We start from the raw sequence: 16,571 nt of genomic DNA on the forward strand, positions 1-16,571 counted from the left end.
TACAGAAATCAGTCTCCTTTCTGCCATGCCTCTGGGGCCCGATTACTTAGTTCCCCTCCCCGGAGGAAGTCACTGTTACCTGTAGCTTCTAGAGGCAGCCTGTGTAGGCAGCAGCTGTGTGTGTCTGTGTGTGTGTGTCCCTGTGCACACATTCTTTTAGCCTCTGTTTTTATGCTGTGTGTGCTGTATGTACCTTGCTTTTCTCCTTTGACTGTATCTTGTGGTCATTCCAGATCAATGCAGAAAGAACTTTTCCAACCCTTTTCTAGCGGTGCTGTATCCCATTGTGTGAATAAACAAGAATTCAACCCACCCCCAACTGACGGACCTTAGGATGTTTCCAGTCTTTCTGGAATACAAACAGGGCAGTATTTTTTTTTTTTAAGATTTTATTTATTTGAGAGAGAGTGAGAGAGCAAGAGAGAGGGAGCAGGAGAAAAGGGGTGAAGAAAGAGGGAGAACTCAGACTCGCCTCTGAGCAGGGAGCCTGATGCGGGGCTTGATCCCAGGTCCCTGAGATTACCACCTGAGCCAGAGGCAGACGCTTAACTGACTGAGCCATCCAGGTGTCCCCCAAACAGGCCACTATTAACTAATCTATGCATACTTCATTTTGCACATAAGAGGGTTTAGCTGCAGGATAAATTTCTAAGGCAAGATTGTTTGGTTCTAAAGATACATATGTTGGAATTTTGATAGATTATTACCAAATTACCCTCTGGAGGTTATATCTTTCTTCCTTTTGATTTGGATATTAGCATCTTTGAGTAGCAGTTTAAATATTTCATATAGACTTTCGTGAACTCACTTTTAAAAAATTCATTCAGCCAGGGGCACCCGGGTGGCTCAGTTGGTTGGGCGACTGCCTTCAGCTCAGGTCATGATCCTGGAGTCCTGGGATCAAGTCCCACATCGGGCTCCCAGCTCCATGGGGAGTCTGCTTCTCCCTCTGACCTCCCTTCTCATGCTCTGTCACTCTGTCTCTCTCTCAAATAAATAAATAAAATTAAATTAAAAAAAAATTCATTCAGCCAACCAACACATATGGGGGGGAGGGTCCTGTCCCAGTGCTAGGAATACATTAGGTGGTAAAAGAGTCCTCATAGAATTTGCTGTTGGTAGGGGTGAAGCTGGAGGTTGGGAGAGAGGCAGGCAATAAACAGCTAACTTCAGAATTATTTAATTGGAATTTTGGGAAGTGTATGGAGCAGAACAGAGAAACATGAGTAGGCTCTGACCTAGCCAAGGAGACCAGGAAGCCTTCCCCAGCACATGACATTTCAGCTGGAAGGAATGAGTAGCTTTAGCTATGTAGAGAAGGGGCCTGGGTGTGGTGGTGGTGGCAGGGAGGACCTGTTGTGGCAGAGGGAACAGCTGTTGTGGCAGAGGGAACAGCAAGTGCAAATGTCCTGAGGCAGAAAGGTGGTAGGTGCTTTATAAGAACAGAAAGACAGCCAGTTTGGTTGGAGTCCTGGGAGAGAAGTGGGAGAGCAGAGCAAGTTGAGGCCAGAGGTAGCAGGCAGGGCTTGGCCAGGCTGGCCTAGTTGAGGTTGTTTATCTTTACCCTAAGAGCTGTGGGAAGCCATTTCTGGGCTCCCACCAGGAGTGGGGATACCATCTGGACCCCATGAGATCATCACAGCTAAACCAGGCAGCATTTAGTCCAGGATGGTCCAAAAAGGGCACCAGGACGTTGAGGATCACCTGTGTAGGCACCTTGGCTCCCCAAGGCAAGGGCTGGTCACACAACTTTAGGAAGAGGCCCCATTTTGGGCTTGATGGACCTTGGGCGTGCTTCTTCTGCTGTTTGCCCAGTCACTCAGCAAATGTTTATGGACAGCCTGTGCTAGGTGCCTGGCAAACAGTGCCGAACCTCAGCAGATAATGGCTCCAAGTCTGGTGTAGCCTACATAGTCTAGTGTGCTGGTTGCCAGCTTCCATAAAGGGCCAGATAACTGATATTTTAGGTTTTGTGGGCCATAGAGTATCTGTCGTAATGATCAACTCTACTGTTGTAGTGCAAATCCAAGCCACAGACAATATGTAAAGAGATAGGTGCATGGGTGCATTCCAATAAAACTTTATTTAGAAACACAGTCTGTGGGCCGGATCTGGCCCAGGAGCTGCAGCTTGCCTGCCCCGTATCTATGGGCATGAGAGTCCCTTCACAGATAATATCTGACATGGTGTGAGCTGGTTAACGGGTTAGCAGAGGAAAGATGGCGGGGGTAAAGAGTGGAGAGTGAATAGATACAGGAAGAAATTAAGGGAAGCAGCCATGAGAAGATCGTGGCAGGTAGAGTTTCCAGCAGAATGAACAGCACTCGAGAGCTTTAAGGTGGGAGCTACTTAAAGAACAGCGAAGGGGTTAGCGGGGCTGTTGGTGAGTCTGAGTGGCCGGGTGGGCCAGGGCTCAGGGACAAGTGTGTTAAGGACTTCAGATCACACCGGGGGAAGCTTTGAAATGCCTGGGGGCGTTTCAAGAGGCTGCTGCGGGGTGAACAGACTGGAGGGGCGAAGGTAGAGTGGGGAGTCCAGGGAGGAGGTGCCTAGAGTCCAGGGGAGAGAGGATGGCTGGCAGCTTAGGGCTGGGGTGTTGTGGAGAGGGAGACGGGTGTGCCTGTGGCTTATGTTTTGACAGTAGAGCCATCAGGATTCGCTATGGATTGGACAGAAGGCACGTGAGAGAGAGGAGTCCGGCTGACCCAATGCCTGGCAGGGAGGGTGGAGGGGCCTCGGCTGAGTGGGGGAGTTTGATGCGGGTCAGGGTGGCCGGGAGGAACAGCGCCTTCCCTCACTCGGTCCGCTCTCAGACGTGGGTCCTTTTGCAGTGGCAGCAGAACGCTGCTACTAGAGAAAAATGAGATCCTTCTGGACTGACCATTTTTAATAGCTTGGGAGACTCGAGAGCCATGGCTCTGCCTTTTGAGGGCAAGGGGCTTGTCTGTGGGATTTCTCATCCTGCAAATTTGGGTGAATCTCTTCCCCTTCCTGGACCCCAGCTTCCCCATCTGTAACATGGCACAAGATGAGACATGATGCAGAAGCCCTCATTCTAAACTAAGCCAGTGGGTACACTGGAGCGTGAAGGGCTGGGATTTGAACCCAGAGCCCTCGGACTCCAGAGCTGTGTAGTCTCCCCCTCCATCCTGGGGCTGTGTCACACATGCAGAATGACGAGATAAGCCTAGGTGTGTGGCTTCTAAACCGTGGTTTGTGACCCACTGGTGGGCCAGAAGTCTGTTGAATGAGTTACGACCAGCATTTAAACCAAATAACCCCATCTAAGAGGAAAGATAAGAGGGCACTGTATGTAGCAGGTAAGTATGGTTTCGCGAAGCTTTCATTTCAGTCTCCAGGACATACGATGTGACCTGAGTTGTGAAATACGGTGCATCTCTCCCAGGGGTTCCACGGAACCACACGTTCGGAGACCACGGGCTGGGGCATCCTGCACCACTCAGACGAGCTGTGCTCTGTGCACCTGCGCCAAAACCTTGCCTTCCTCTTCAAGGAACCTGGGATGAAATGGCCTCCCTTTCCTCTGCCGAGGGGAGGAGGCTCCAGCTTGGGGGGTGGTGTGGCGGGGGTTAGAAAGAACAAAAACAAAAAAGTAGGAGACGAAACCCAGCCTGCGATTGCTCTGCACGGGAGTTCTGTTTTAGAGGCTTAAAAAGACCCCCCTCCCCCCTTCTCTTTCCAGAAGAACCGAATGCACATAAGGTCGCCAGCCCACCCTCCAGACTCGCATACCCCGATGAAGTCCTGGACTATGGCCTCAAGCCATACAGCCCCCTCCCCAGTCTCCCTGGCGAACCCCCCGGCGGATTCGGAGAGCCGGATAGGGTAGGGCCGCAGAACTTTCTGAGCCCGGCGGCCAAGCCAGCGGGGGCCTCGGGCCTGAGCCCTCGGATCGAGATCACTCCATCTCACGAACTGATGCAGGCAGGGGGCCCCCTCCGCGGCAGAGACACTGGCCTGCTGGGGGAGCAGCCGCCCCTGGCCGGCGTGGCCGCCAGCCCGCGGTTCACCCTGCCCGTGCCCGGCTTCGAGGGCTACCGCGAGCCGCTTTGCTTGAGCCCCGCTAGCAGCGGCTCCTCTGCGAGCTTCATTTCCGACACCTTCTCCCCCTACACCTCGCCCTGCGTCTCGCCCAATAACGGCGGGCCCGACGACCTGTGTCCGCAGTTTCAACACATCCCTGCTCATTATTCCCCCAGAACCTCGCCAATAATGTCACCTCGAACCAGCCTCGCTGAGGACAGCTGCCTGGGCCGCCACTCGCCCGTGCCCCGTCCGGCCTCCCGCTCCTCGTCGCCTGGTGCCAAGCGGAGGCATTCGTGTGCCGGGGCCTTGGTTGCCCCGCTGCCCGGAGCCTCACCCCAGCGCTCCCGGAGCCCCTCGCCGCAGCCCCGGGACGACGGCGCCCCCGCTGGGTACCCCCCCACGGCTGGCTCGGCCGTCCTCATGGATGCCCTGAACAGCCTCGCCGCGGACTCGCCTTGTGGCATCCCCCCCAAGATGTGGAAGACGAGCCCCGACCCCTCGCCGGTGTCCGCCGCCGCCCCGCCCAAGGCCGGCCTGCCCCGCCACATCTACCCGGCCGTGGAGTTCCTGGGGCCCTGCGAGCAGGAGGAGGGGAGGAGCTCGGCCCCCGAGTCCATCTTGCTGGTGCCGCCCACCTGGCCCAAGCAGCTGGTGCCTGCCATTCCCATCTGCAGGTGAGCCGGCTCGGGAGACGGTCTGGTCCGCGGGTTACTTCCGGAGGGCTTTTTCTGGGTCGGGGGCATGTGGTTTAGAGGCCTCTAGACAGGGTTTAGGTCCTGGCTCTGCGCTTACTGCCTATGAGATCTTGGCAAGGAAGTTCAATTCTCCGAGCTGTGGTTTCCTCATCTGGAAGAGAGACCTTCGGGTACCCAGGAAGGTACAGGCACCTAACTCACCAGGCGGCGGGCACGGGGATGCCTGCCATGGCCCAGAGGGCGCCTGGCTGGTTTGTGCATTCCCCAAATGGGTGTTTTTCAGATACCTGCTTTGGGCCAGGCACCACCGTTACAGGGGTTGGGGAGCCCGCGGTGAACAAAATGGGCATAAATTTCTGTCTTCAGAGAGCTGACATTCTGGGAAGCACAGAGCCTGCCTTCATGTGTGGAATTTACTGTCCTCTTATAAGAGGCCTTGCTGTTTGTGGGTACCTGCTCTGTGCCCCGGGACTGCAGTCAGAGCTCTGGACCTCCTACAAAAAGAAAGTGGGAGCCATAATCCTCCAGGAGCTTCAAATAGAGGTACACGGAGGAGATGCAGATAGATGGCGGCACCAGAGCCTCAGGGTCTGTCCAGACTGGATTTGAGTTCTGGTTCTGCCACTCACCGGCTGTGTGGTCGTGGACATTTCTGGTGCTGCCCTCCCTGCTGTGCCCACAGCAGGCATCACTAATCATGCAGAGCCTCTTTCTCATTGAGCACCTTATGGATGCTGTTCCCAGGGCAGGCATTGCTAATCAATCAGGAACTCCCTTTCTCACTGAGCACCTTACTAAACCTTAGCTCATTCCTTATGAGATGAGGATAATAATAGTCTCCCGTCAGCATGGTTTTTTTGGTTTTTGTTTTTTTTGCAAGGATTGGGTGAGAGGATATATATCAAGTCCTTGGCATGGAGCCTGCACAAAGGAGGAGTGCAGAGAAAGGGGCAGCCGGTATCTGGTGAGGTGAGCGGACAGGCCGAGGCTTGCCCAGCTAGTTAATGACTGCATTGAAAAACGAAGAACCTCGGGTTCTCAACTCTTTGTTCTCTCTGCTACAGATTATCTCCAGAATGTGATTCATATAATGATTGAGACTGGGGAAGAACATTGATATAAAATCAGATCATGCTGCATTTGTCTGATACTTTACTGTTTATAAGGACTTTATCATTTCTCCTTCCATCTCCATTCTGTGGCTGGATCCAAATGGTTCTGAATGCTGAAAAAATTTTCTATAAGATCGAGAGGATAGGGTGTTCAGGAAAGTCTCCTGATGGTATTTGTCTCAGGGTATGCAGAGCAGAGGGCTGAAATTCACATGCAGCATTTTACATTGGCTCTAATGGTCTAATTCTTAAGATTGTATCATGGTCATCAAAGACTTATTCTGGAACCAAGGAAAATTTGAAGTTGATACTTAGAGATACCCCACTGGATCTTCTACTCCTGGATATTTTTTTTCCTTGATACTTCAAAAGATAATGCAGGGGTGAAGTGATCTTTTATGAACTTCAATTTGTACACTTAAAAAAGTATAACTTGCCTACATAATGAGAGTACAGGTATTTGACACACCTGGCACCTTAGCTGCAGGCAGAAGCAGAAGGCATGTTGCCACTGAAACTAAGGTGGACACCAGGCTTCAGGGTAAGGGAGGGCTTCAGGCAGGTAACATCAGGAGGCAGCTAGTTGCAAAGAGGAGCTGGAGATCTGCTTGCAGAGTGAGAATGTAAGTTTAAGTTGGATTGTACGTTCACGTTGAGCTCCAGCACTGATGGAGTTTATGGGGTGCCACCCCCCCACATCTCCCCTTGGTACTGCTATGATGGAGAAGGGATGGAATTGGTTTCACTGCAAATGCTGAACTAAGTCCAGATGAAAATGTCAACTTTTAACAGCTCAGGGCTTAGTGGCAAAGAAGATGCTGACTGGATTAATGATTGGTGCCCTGTGTGCAAAATCAGGACACAGTGACACAAATCCGTGTATCTGCAACTTTAAAGCTACTTTGACTTTTTTTTTTTGGAAGATTTTATTTATTTGAGAGAGAGTGTATGAGAGAGAGAGAGCATAAGGGAGGTGCGAGGGGGAAGCAGACTCCGCACCGAACAGGGAGTCTGACTCGGGGCTCAGTCATGGGACTCCTGGATCATGACCTGAGCCAAAGGCAGATGCTTAATCAGCCGAGCCACCCATGTGGCCCTGAAGCTACTTTAAATATACGGGGCTTCTTTGAAATAAAACTGTTTGTTCATTCATTCATTCATTTATTCATTCACGTTTCCCTCTATCCAGCCATCTACCCACCCACTGAGTAGTCACTGAGAACCTATTAAATGTCAGATATGCTCTAGAGTCATTCTATAAGTGAGAGATTTTCTTGGCCTTATTTTAAATAAATTAATAAGATAAGAGGTAGTGTAGAGATATGCGTGGAGCACTGGACCAAGAATCAAGACACGTAAGTTGCCACCTTGGCATGTCTTGCTTTGTGATCTTAAGGAAATGTCTGTGTTCTCTGAGGCTCTGAAGGGATGGTCCAGATAGATCATTAAGGCCTCAGTCAGTTCTTAAATGACATCATTTTTACCGTATATCAAGTGCCCATTGAGTTTGCTGGGTAGATTTAAGATTCTATAGGAAAATAAAACTTAATGCATATCATTACAACTTCAGATGTAAAGGCATCTATCTATCTATCTATCTATCTATATCTAATACCATAACCATAAGTTAATTAGATTGTCTATGGGAGATAACTATTTATTTGAAATATGCACTGTATATAAGGAAACATAATTATAACATAATTATAACCTAATTATAATTATAACCCAATATTTATTTATTGAGGAGTTATTGCGCTAAGCTATTCATATGATCTCAGTATCCCCATTTCTCAGTCAAGGAAACTAAGGCCTAGGGAGGTAGAGTCAGGCATTTGCCCAAAGTAGTTAGAGGTGGATCTTGGAATTGAACTTGGGTGGGCGACTCCAGTCATGTTTTTGACCTTTACTCTTCCTTTAAATTTAGGGGTCTCTAAATTTAGCCACCTCTCTGGTTAGATGTTCTATACTTTCCCTGATAAGCAATGGCTGTAACTGGAAATGATCTCTCCCTAGAATTTGCTATTAATTAAAAGCATCAGACTTGGAAATAAGAGCCGCAATAACCCTCAGGTGCCATCTGGTCCATTTGTTATGTTATTATAAAACACTGAAGGTAAATGAGGTGAGGTTACTTGCCTAAAGTAACATGGCACATTCATGACACATGTGGGCCCCTGATTTCCACTTCAGTGTACTTTCTGCACACTTTTCCTTTGGAAAGGGAGAACATTCTGGGAAAAAGGTGATTTTTAGAGGTAGGAGGTGGTACTCTTTAAATTCCCAGAGGAAAAGAAGTTGTAGCAATTAGAAATACTCTAGAACTCACATGTCATGAAGTTAGCTTCATAAATGGAGATGTCAGTTGTACTGTTGTCATCAAAGATGGAAGAGAAAAACCAAGAAAAAGATCTCGACTTTGTGAAGAGTCCGACCTATCCTGAGAAATACGTGCTTTCCAACAGCCAGTATTTTACTCATACACCCACTGGACATGAGTTTTCAGAAAAGGGACCATTTACTTTTATTGTACAGGTTGGCTGGTTCTGATTTCTTGGACACATGACTGACTCTCGTTTCCTTCTTCAGCATCCCAGTGACTGCATCTCTCCCTCCGCTTGAGTGGCCGCTCTCCCACCAGGCGGGCTCCTATGAGCTGCGGATAGAGGTGCAGCCCAAGCCACATCACCGCGCCCACTATGAGACCGAAGGCAGCCGAGGGGCTGTCAAAGCTCCAACTGGTGGCCACCCGGTTGTTCAGGTATGAATTTGAATTCTTTTCATTTTCTGTGTCCTTCATTTACCAGTAGGTGGGCTACTTTTGCTCAGCCACTGCCTCTTGCTTGTTGGGTTGTGGTATGTGTCTCAGCCTCCTACTTGTCTGATGGATGAGGACATTCGAGGTGGAATTAGTGTCCAAGGCTGGTCCAGTTACTCAGAGGACAGAGAATAAAGTCTTCCTGAGCTGGATAAGGAAGGAAATAGCTCAAGCTACTTCTTCCCTTCTCTTTCTGATGGAAAAATTGCTAGATTTTGCAGAGGTTTGTGTATTGGCAGAGGGTTTCTGCAGCCATTATTTTGTGGTTAAATTTCAGATGCATGTCCACTGAGGAAATTCCATACACTCTTGTAAAATATAGAAAACTAGGAGAAAATTAAAATTACATATAAAATAACTATTCTTAGCATTTTGTATATTTCTTGTTGCCTTTTGTTCTATTCACAAACATGGCAATGTTTATATAAATATTTTTAAAGATTTTATTTATTTTTTAGAGAGAGACAGCAAAGCAGGGGAGTGGCAGGCAGAGCAGGCAAGGGAGAAGCAGGCTCCCTGCTCAGGGAGCCCACTGTGGGGCCAAGTCCCAGGACCCTGGGATTGTGACCTGAGCCGAAGGCATATGCTCGACTGAGCTTCCCAGGTGTCCCAGCAATGTCTATTAATGTACATTTATATGCTCGATGTTACAGTAGTTGGCACTCTGATATTTTTTTAAATTATACCATGAGCATTTCCTTCTGTTTTTTCTTAATCATTATCTTTTATGTCTGTGGCTTTTGATTTAACCTCAGACTTTTTTTTTTTCCAAAATAATAGAGACATGTGCATTTTTCTGCAAAATAATTTAAGCTGAAATGATCTTTCGTAATTGTGTAATCTGTTCAACCGAGACTGCTGATTGGTGTTCACCCACCGCTCGAGCAAGCAGAACCTTCAGGATCTATCAGTTTACCTCTTACTTGTATTTGCCTTAAAGCAGATGTATTCTATGATAAGAATTCTATGATGCGTTTAGAACCCTCTAGAGAGGTTAACAATGCAGATTCCTCAGCATCCCCTGAAACAAAAAACACAAATCCCCCAACCCTGAGATCTCCACGGGGGCTTTCGGTGTATGCACGTGGTTAAGGACTTCTGTGAAAATATCAGGAACTTACAAATCCTGACCAGTTTGCTTTTTCTAGAGCTACCATCATAGCTATTTTGGTATTTGTGTCTCTTCCTTGATTCTTCTCCTTGACCAGGAGCCGCATTTTCTCCTTTCTTTGCATGCCTCGTAATTATCGATTATCTCCCGAGGTTGAGAGGACCATCCACAGACTGGACATTATCGAGGCTGGATTTTGTTATCTTCTGCTAAGGCAGTTCAGTAACAAGCTGATCACTGAACTTGTGTGACGGTTGGCTTTAGACTCGGTCAGGGCTGCTCTCGGGAAGCCTTTCTCGAAGGCGTACCCTTATTTCTTTTTTTTTTTTTTTTTTTTTTTTTTTTAAAGATTTTATTTATTTATTTGACAGACAGAGATCACAAGTAGGCAGAGAGGCAGGCAGAGAGAGAGGAGGAAGCAGGCTCCCTGCTGAGCAGAGAGCCCCATGTGGGACTCGATCCCAGGACCCTGAGATCATGACCTGAGCCGAAGGCAGCGGCTTAACCCACTGAGCCACCCAGGCGCCCCACGTACCCTTATTTCTAAGGCACAACCTTTTTGGATGTTTGGTGGGGGGTGGGGTGAGTCCACGCCAGTGGTATGGAAGCTGTCCTCGGGTGGAGAGCTGGAGCGAACATGGGCTCACCTCCTGTGTTTCCTTTTCCTCAGTGGCCACAGTCATGTGCTGCCCGCTGTCTAACGCCTGACAGAAGTTGACTTACGTGTGTTTGTCCTGACTTACTGGTTGTTGACGCTGGGAGGGCTGGTCTGATACTGTTTACTTTGTCATGCATGAAAATTGCGTTTTTTGGGAAAGGAAGTCTTGATATCATTACTGATCTAGGATTATCAATTCTAGGCTGGGGACTTCCAGCTGGGAGGGTGGCGTTAGTCTGTGGCTTGGAGTTAAAGCCTTTGGTAGCGATAGGGAAACTCACTTAAGGAAGATTAGAAGGGGGATTCGGGGCTTGTCTGAAGAGGCTACTATTGCAAAACCAGGCCAGGAGACTTGGGAAGAAGCTGGACTTGAGAATGGCCCAAAATGTACTTCTTTGTTCTGTCAACTCATTCAACAAGTGGGTTCATTCTGCCAGGGTTTGAGCGCCTTCTTTCCACCATACACTGTGCTTGATATTAAAATACAACGAAGAATAAAAGAGAAGTTATGGTCTGTTCCTTCATGGAGCTCATGGTCTAGGAGGGAGAGTGTCATTGACTAAAGAGTCATAAATGATAAATGGTGGCAGGTAGCGTGAAGGAAAAGAACATGAGGCTCTGAGTGTGTAGAATGGAGGAGCCAAGGAAAACAAGGGAAGAACATCGGCTAAGATTTCTGCGAGAAGGAGACTGGGGCCGGGGATGCATCAGAGGAACAGCACGTGCGAGGGCCCAGAGCCGGAGGAATGAAGGAGGCCAGTGTAACTGGAGCAGGAAGCCAGAGGGAGGGGGAGAGAGGTAGGCAGGGGCCAGAGCCGGCAGGGCCTGGGTAGCCAAGGGGGATGGAGAATTTGGCTTCATCCTGAGACTTGAGAAGCAGGAAAGAAACATGATCTGATTTAGGCTTTGATAAGACCCGGCTCTGATTGTTCCACTGGAATAGGAGCTGGGATGAGGAGAGAGTTAGCAGGCTCTGTCCATGGTCTCTGTCGTTAGGGCTGTGTGGTATCTCCATTCTCTGATCACTCATCGAAGGTGGGCTGAGCGCTGCTGTGTTGCAGGCACGGTTCTAGACTCTGGGATATGTTATGAGCAAACCAGTGAGAAAGCCTCAGCCTCGTGGGCTTACAGTTGAGCAAAATGGAAACCGTAGCCATTGACATTCAGCATGCTTTACTGTGTGCCAGACCCTCTTCTGAGTGCTGTACATGTTCATTTATTCAATCCCCAAAGGGCCCCAAGGAAGCAGGTTACAATTAGGTCAAAGAGATGTCAAGGCACTTGTTCAGCATCCTAGCTGTCAAGTGGGCCTGGGGTTTGGCCCCTTGGGGCTGGTTCTACCCACTACACGATGTTACTGACTTTTCACGTCCCTCTGCAGACCATCTCTCCCTGACTCCACACTCTTACCAGGCTCAGAAAGCTTGGTAGAAAATTGTCTACACCTCCTGCCTGTCCATTTCATGTGCTGTCCCCGCACCGGCTCATTGGGGCCAAAATCGTGATTTCTCAGGGAGACCGTAATTGGCCCTGGTTGGGAAGATCTTCTGGTCCTGTTGGTGTAGCCAGAGAGGTCAGACCATGTGCAGTGCTAGGCTCTGCTCCCCCTTTCATCTAGGGCCTGGGCCATGGAAAGTTCCAGAGAAGGGAATGGGTGGGATGTACTGAACTGTGCTTGATGTACTGAACTGTGCTTGACGCTCATGCCCCTCCTTCTGACAGCCCCCAAGGATCCCTCCCTCTTCGTGCTTGTAACTTTGAAAACCCAGAGCCTCACTGAAAAGTTTGTAGCCACATTCTCTAAAGATACAAAGTGAAGTATTAAAAAAAATCATTTGAATAGATTATGTTCTCTTCAAAATGCAATGTGCTAACCACTGATTTTTAGCACAGTAATTCAGTTTTTAGAAAACTTCTTTGAAAAATGAAGTGAAGAGGGGACTTACAACCCCTTTCGAAATCTGGAGGGTTGCCCTTTGGTTCCCAGAAGAGCAGTGAAGCCCTGTTTTGTACCTTGCCTAGATGCCTCTGCCGGTTTCTTTCTTGATCTGTCTCTATCTCTACATCTGTTTCTATTTCTGTACTCTACCACGGCTCCTTCCCCCCCCCCCAATGATTGGTCCCCACCCTTTTCTCTTTTATTTACCACACTATAAAACTTTATTTTTTTTTACATACCTAGTGGTTTTATGTTCCTCTTTAGATGAAAATAAAATGAGTACAAGATCATTTCATTCTTTCTTTACATATAAAATTAAAAACCTTAAATGTGGGCCACATTTAGCTGGTTTTGTTTTGTTTCTGAATGTCCCTTGGCCTTGGAGGAAAGTTTGCTCCAAACCTTAAATGCTTTCAGATCTCCTGACTCCTTCACTTGGCAGATACTTTGTTGAGGACCTACTGTGTGCCAGGCACTGTGCTCAGTGCTGATGATACAGTGATGGGGGAGAGGAGTACAGCTTCTGCCCTGGGGGAGCCCAGGGGCCGCTAGAGGTACCCAGTCAACCAGAATGGTTTGGTGTGACCATTGCTGAGATATGGGTGAGTCTGGGAGGCAGGGGAGGGCAATCTGGAATGACACCTGGACTCTAGGACAAGACACGACTGATGAGGAGGCCAGCTGTTGGATTTACAATGGGGGGCGGGTAACTACTTAAAACCAAGAGAGTACTTGGACGATCTGCTGTAGAAGGGGGTCTTGCTGAGGATGTGGACTTACCAGCTGGGACCTAGAGCAGGTAGACAGAGCCAGCAAAGAGAGGAGTGGTGCTCTCCCTGGCTCTGTTTCTCTAGCTCTCTGGGTAGGAGGGGGCAAATGTTCCTTGCACAGGGTATGATGTGTGCAGAAGTCCTGAGGCAGGGAGGAACTTGGTGTGTCTGATTTGCTGAAGGAGGGCCAGTGTCACTTGGGTTTAGCTTGGAGGCGAGGGGTTGGCAGGACCACGCTGTGCGGGACATAAAAGCCAAGGGGAGGAGCTCAGGTTTTATTCCAGGGAAGGGAAAGGGAGTGACAAATTTTGAGTAGAGGAGGAAAGTGATTCTGATTTACTATTTCTAAGATCATTTGGGCTTCTTTCTAGGGAGTGGGTTAGAAGGGGTAAGGGAGGAAGCAGGGTGATGAATTTGATGGGTTAGGGGAGGTGCCAGGTACAGCTGCTGCAGACAAGTTTGGCAGTGGGAGGAGAAGGGTGGGGAGGGACTCTATGATGTGACCTTCGGGACTCAGTGCTGGCCTCCACATGGTAGTGGAAGGGCACCTGGCTCAGGATGGTTTCACGGGCCATGTGGGGAGACTGGGGAAAGGATCCTTTTCTTAAGGGCAGATGATGGCTTCAGTTCGGGGTGTAGGAAGTTGGAAAGGCTTGTGAGGTATCCAAGTAAAGATGCCAACAGGCAGGTGGACTTAAGAGCCAGGAGCTCAGAAGCAAAGTATGGGCTTTCTACCTCTCAGGCCTGTGGAATGCCACAGAATCACGTGTGCCGTTCCTAGAAGTCTTAGCACAAATCCACTTAGAAGGGGTTATTTCCCATACCCTAATAAGAACCTGCACCCTCCAGAAGTGATGAACTAAAGAGAGAATCTAAGAAGATATTGGAGAAACAAGGTCACAAACTGACAAGCTGGTGGGGGCCAGACAGTGAAAAGAAATGGCCGAATTGGCCAAAGGTCAGGAAGCACTTAGGGAGTGGTGGGGAGTAGGGCATGGCAGAGTGTGTGCCTCTTCTCCAGCAGGCAGCCACTGTTCAGTCCCCCTTGGTTGTACCACGTGGGAATGTGGGTCCAGCATTGCCGGGTTCTAGAGGTTTTCTTTGGGAGAAGCCAGGACTCTGAATATTCATGTGAAATTTCTGGTTCTTAAGTGTTGGCCCCTAAATCCACCTCTGGGTTCAGTTCGGCTCCAGGCAAATATCCTCCAGTTCATATCGTCTGGGAGTAAATAAGGTCTGTGCTACTTGAAGCTTTATCAAATAGAAAGGGAGATAAGAGAGAGGCTATATTTATATGATTTCTAAGAATTGTCTGGTTGGGGGAGGAGGGCTGTGAGCAGCCAGGCCCACGTTGTTTGCTTTATAAAACCTTTAAATCCCATTGAAATAGAACAAGCTTATAGTTCTTTCCCAGGAGCCAAGGAATCTTAATTCCCTGGCCTGACTTTGACCGGTAAGGAGTAGATGGGAAAGGGAACCGCTTGACTGGCCTTCCAAGAGCCACATGCCCTATGGCAGAACCCAGTCATCACTTCCTCATTCTGGTTCAGGGGAAGATGCGGGGATCTTGCGTTGGACCAGACGTCCATGCCCAGGCTGCTTTGCAAAGCTGGGCTTTAAGCATTTCCACAGCTCTTCAGCTATGGAATCTCCTAATACTCCCAGCTGGCTTTGGGCTGTGTAATGCCATTGTCGTGGAATCCTTTCCCTGCCTGCTTCCAGACCCTGTAAGCATATTCCTGTGTAGAAATTTCCTAATAGAGGACACTTTCCTTATCCATCACCTTCCTTATCCATCCTGGTGCTCTCAAAACACATTATTCTTACCACTCTCTAGGACTTGTTTTCAGCTGAAAGAATGCTCAGAAAGGTATCCTTTCAGTTAGACAGGGACCAAAATGAGAATTTGTAACCAGAGTACATACCTCCAAAGACAATTCTTCCAAACAGATGTTCAGACATATGGAAAAAACAGAGCTAGTTCCTTCGGAGAAATTCCTTACAGATGCAGAAACCTGATCTACGTTTCACGCCAGGTAAGAGTGGCGAGCTTCGCAGGGTGGGGAGCCAGAGGTCAGGGGCGCACCCGTCTACCTGCCTCCCCCCTCCCCGCCATCTCCCCTCCTGCCCACCCCGCCCCCATCCAGAGAAGGCTGGTTAAGTCTCCAAGCCTTCATCTCCCAGAACGGACTGAGAGGCTGTGATCTTCATCCTGTTGGATTTTAGCCTCCGTGCTCTCTGCAACTCACTTTCACTTAAATCTCGGAAAGGGCAGAGAGAAGCCTGGCAGAGTTTTCCCCTTCCCAGGCGAAGCCGCAGTCATGACATTGAGCAGCGCACCTTTGGCAATGGGCTGCACACGTCGGCTTCCATTTGACTAACCAAATGTTGTGCTCAGGGAGGCTCCCCGCCCAACCCTCTTTGCTCCTTAGTCGTGAAACATGAAGCAGGTCCTGCAGATGCTGATGTGTCTTAGGAGCTGCCGTGTTGGCTTCTCCAGAGGGAAAGCACAGAGGGGTGGCTCGAGCTTCCGAGGAGGAGACTGTGTTCCGAGATCCCCAGAGGTTCCTCTGCTCCTTCATCCCTTCCTCTGAAATTTACCAAGCCCCTTCTCTGTGCCAGGCACCGTTCCAGGCGCTAGGGATGTGGCTTTGAACCAAACAGACAAGGGTCCTCTGGCCCCTGCGGAGCTTCTGTTCTGGCTGCGGAGAGATAAGAAATCTGCAGAGTAGGAAAGGTTAAATTGTATGCTGGAAGGTGATAAGTAGGGTGGGAAAGGTGGCCAGGCCCAGGGGAGTTGGGAGGGGCTGAGAGGCCTTTCTGAGCAGGTGGCCTTGGAGCAAAGGAGGAGAGGAGAGAGGAAAACGTGCCGGGATCCGGGGAGGAGTGCTCCGGGCTGAGTGGCTCTCTGGGCCCAGCAGGGGCTGGCAACACAGAGGTGGCCAAGGTAGGGGGTGAGCTGGGAGGGGTGTGGAGGAGACGGAGGCCCGGAGGAACGAGCATGAGCACATTCAGGCTTTGGATGCTGAGGACTTTCATTCCCAGGGAGGTGGGAGCCCCGAGGGCTGAGATCTGACTTAGGTCCCAGCAACATCCCTCCAGCTGCTGTGCTGGTGGGACCCGTCTGCAGGGGGACCAGGGAAGAGGCAGGGAGGGGGTGGGGCTGCTGCTGTAGGCCAGGGAAGAGAGGAGGGTGGCTGCCCAGGCTTGGGGGCGGAGGGCAGGAGCAGTGGTTGGCTTGTGGGTATCTTTGGAAAGCCGGGCTAACTGGTTTGAGAGATCGGCTCTGGTCGAGGTGCGGGTGTGGTTGGAGTCTTGGGAAAGCCTGGAGTCCCCAGTCCTGAGCGACCCTGCGGGTCCCCAGAGATTTCACTGACTTTCAGAGGGAAGATCCCTTCCAGGGGTGGCCTGACCCAGCCTT

At 49.6% G+C, this 16,571-nt stretch overlaps 1 protein-coding gene across 1 annotated transcript in view; it reads left to right on the forward strand.

The window, feature by feature from the left end:
- The window catches only part of NFATC2 (nuclear factor of activated T cells 2), a 139,895-nt gene that overhangs the window by 14,926 nt on the left and 108,398 nt on the right, over nt 1-16,571 (forward strand). The window contains exons 2-3 of the mRNA XM_044262822.1: nt 3,704-4,721; nt 8,444-8,615. Coding sequence (XP_044118757.1) covers nt 3,704-4,721; nt 8,444-8,615 — 1,190 coding nt within the window. The remainder of the gene's footprint in view (nt 1-3,703; nt 4,722-8,443; nt 8,616-16,571) is intronic.

The sequence above is a fragment of the Neovison vison genome, chromosome 8 (genome assembly GCF_020171115.1).
Source record: "Neovison vison isolate M4711 chromosome 8, ASM_NN_V1, whole genome shotgun sequence".
Lineage (NCBI taxonomy): Eukaryota > Metazoa > Chordata > Mammalia > Carnivora > Mustelidae > Neogale > Neogale vison.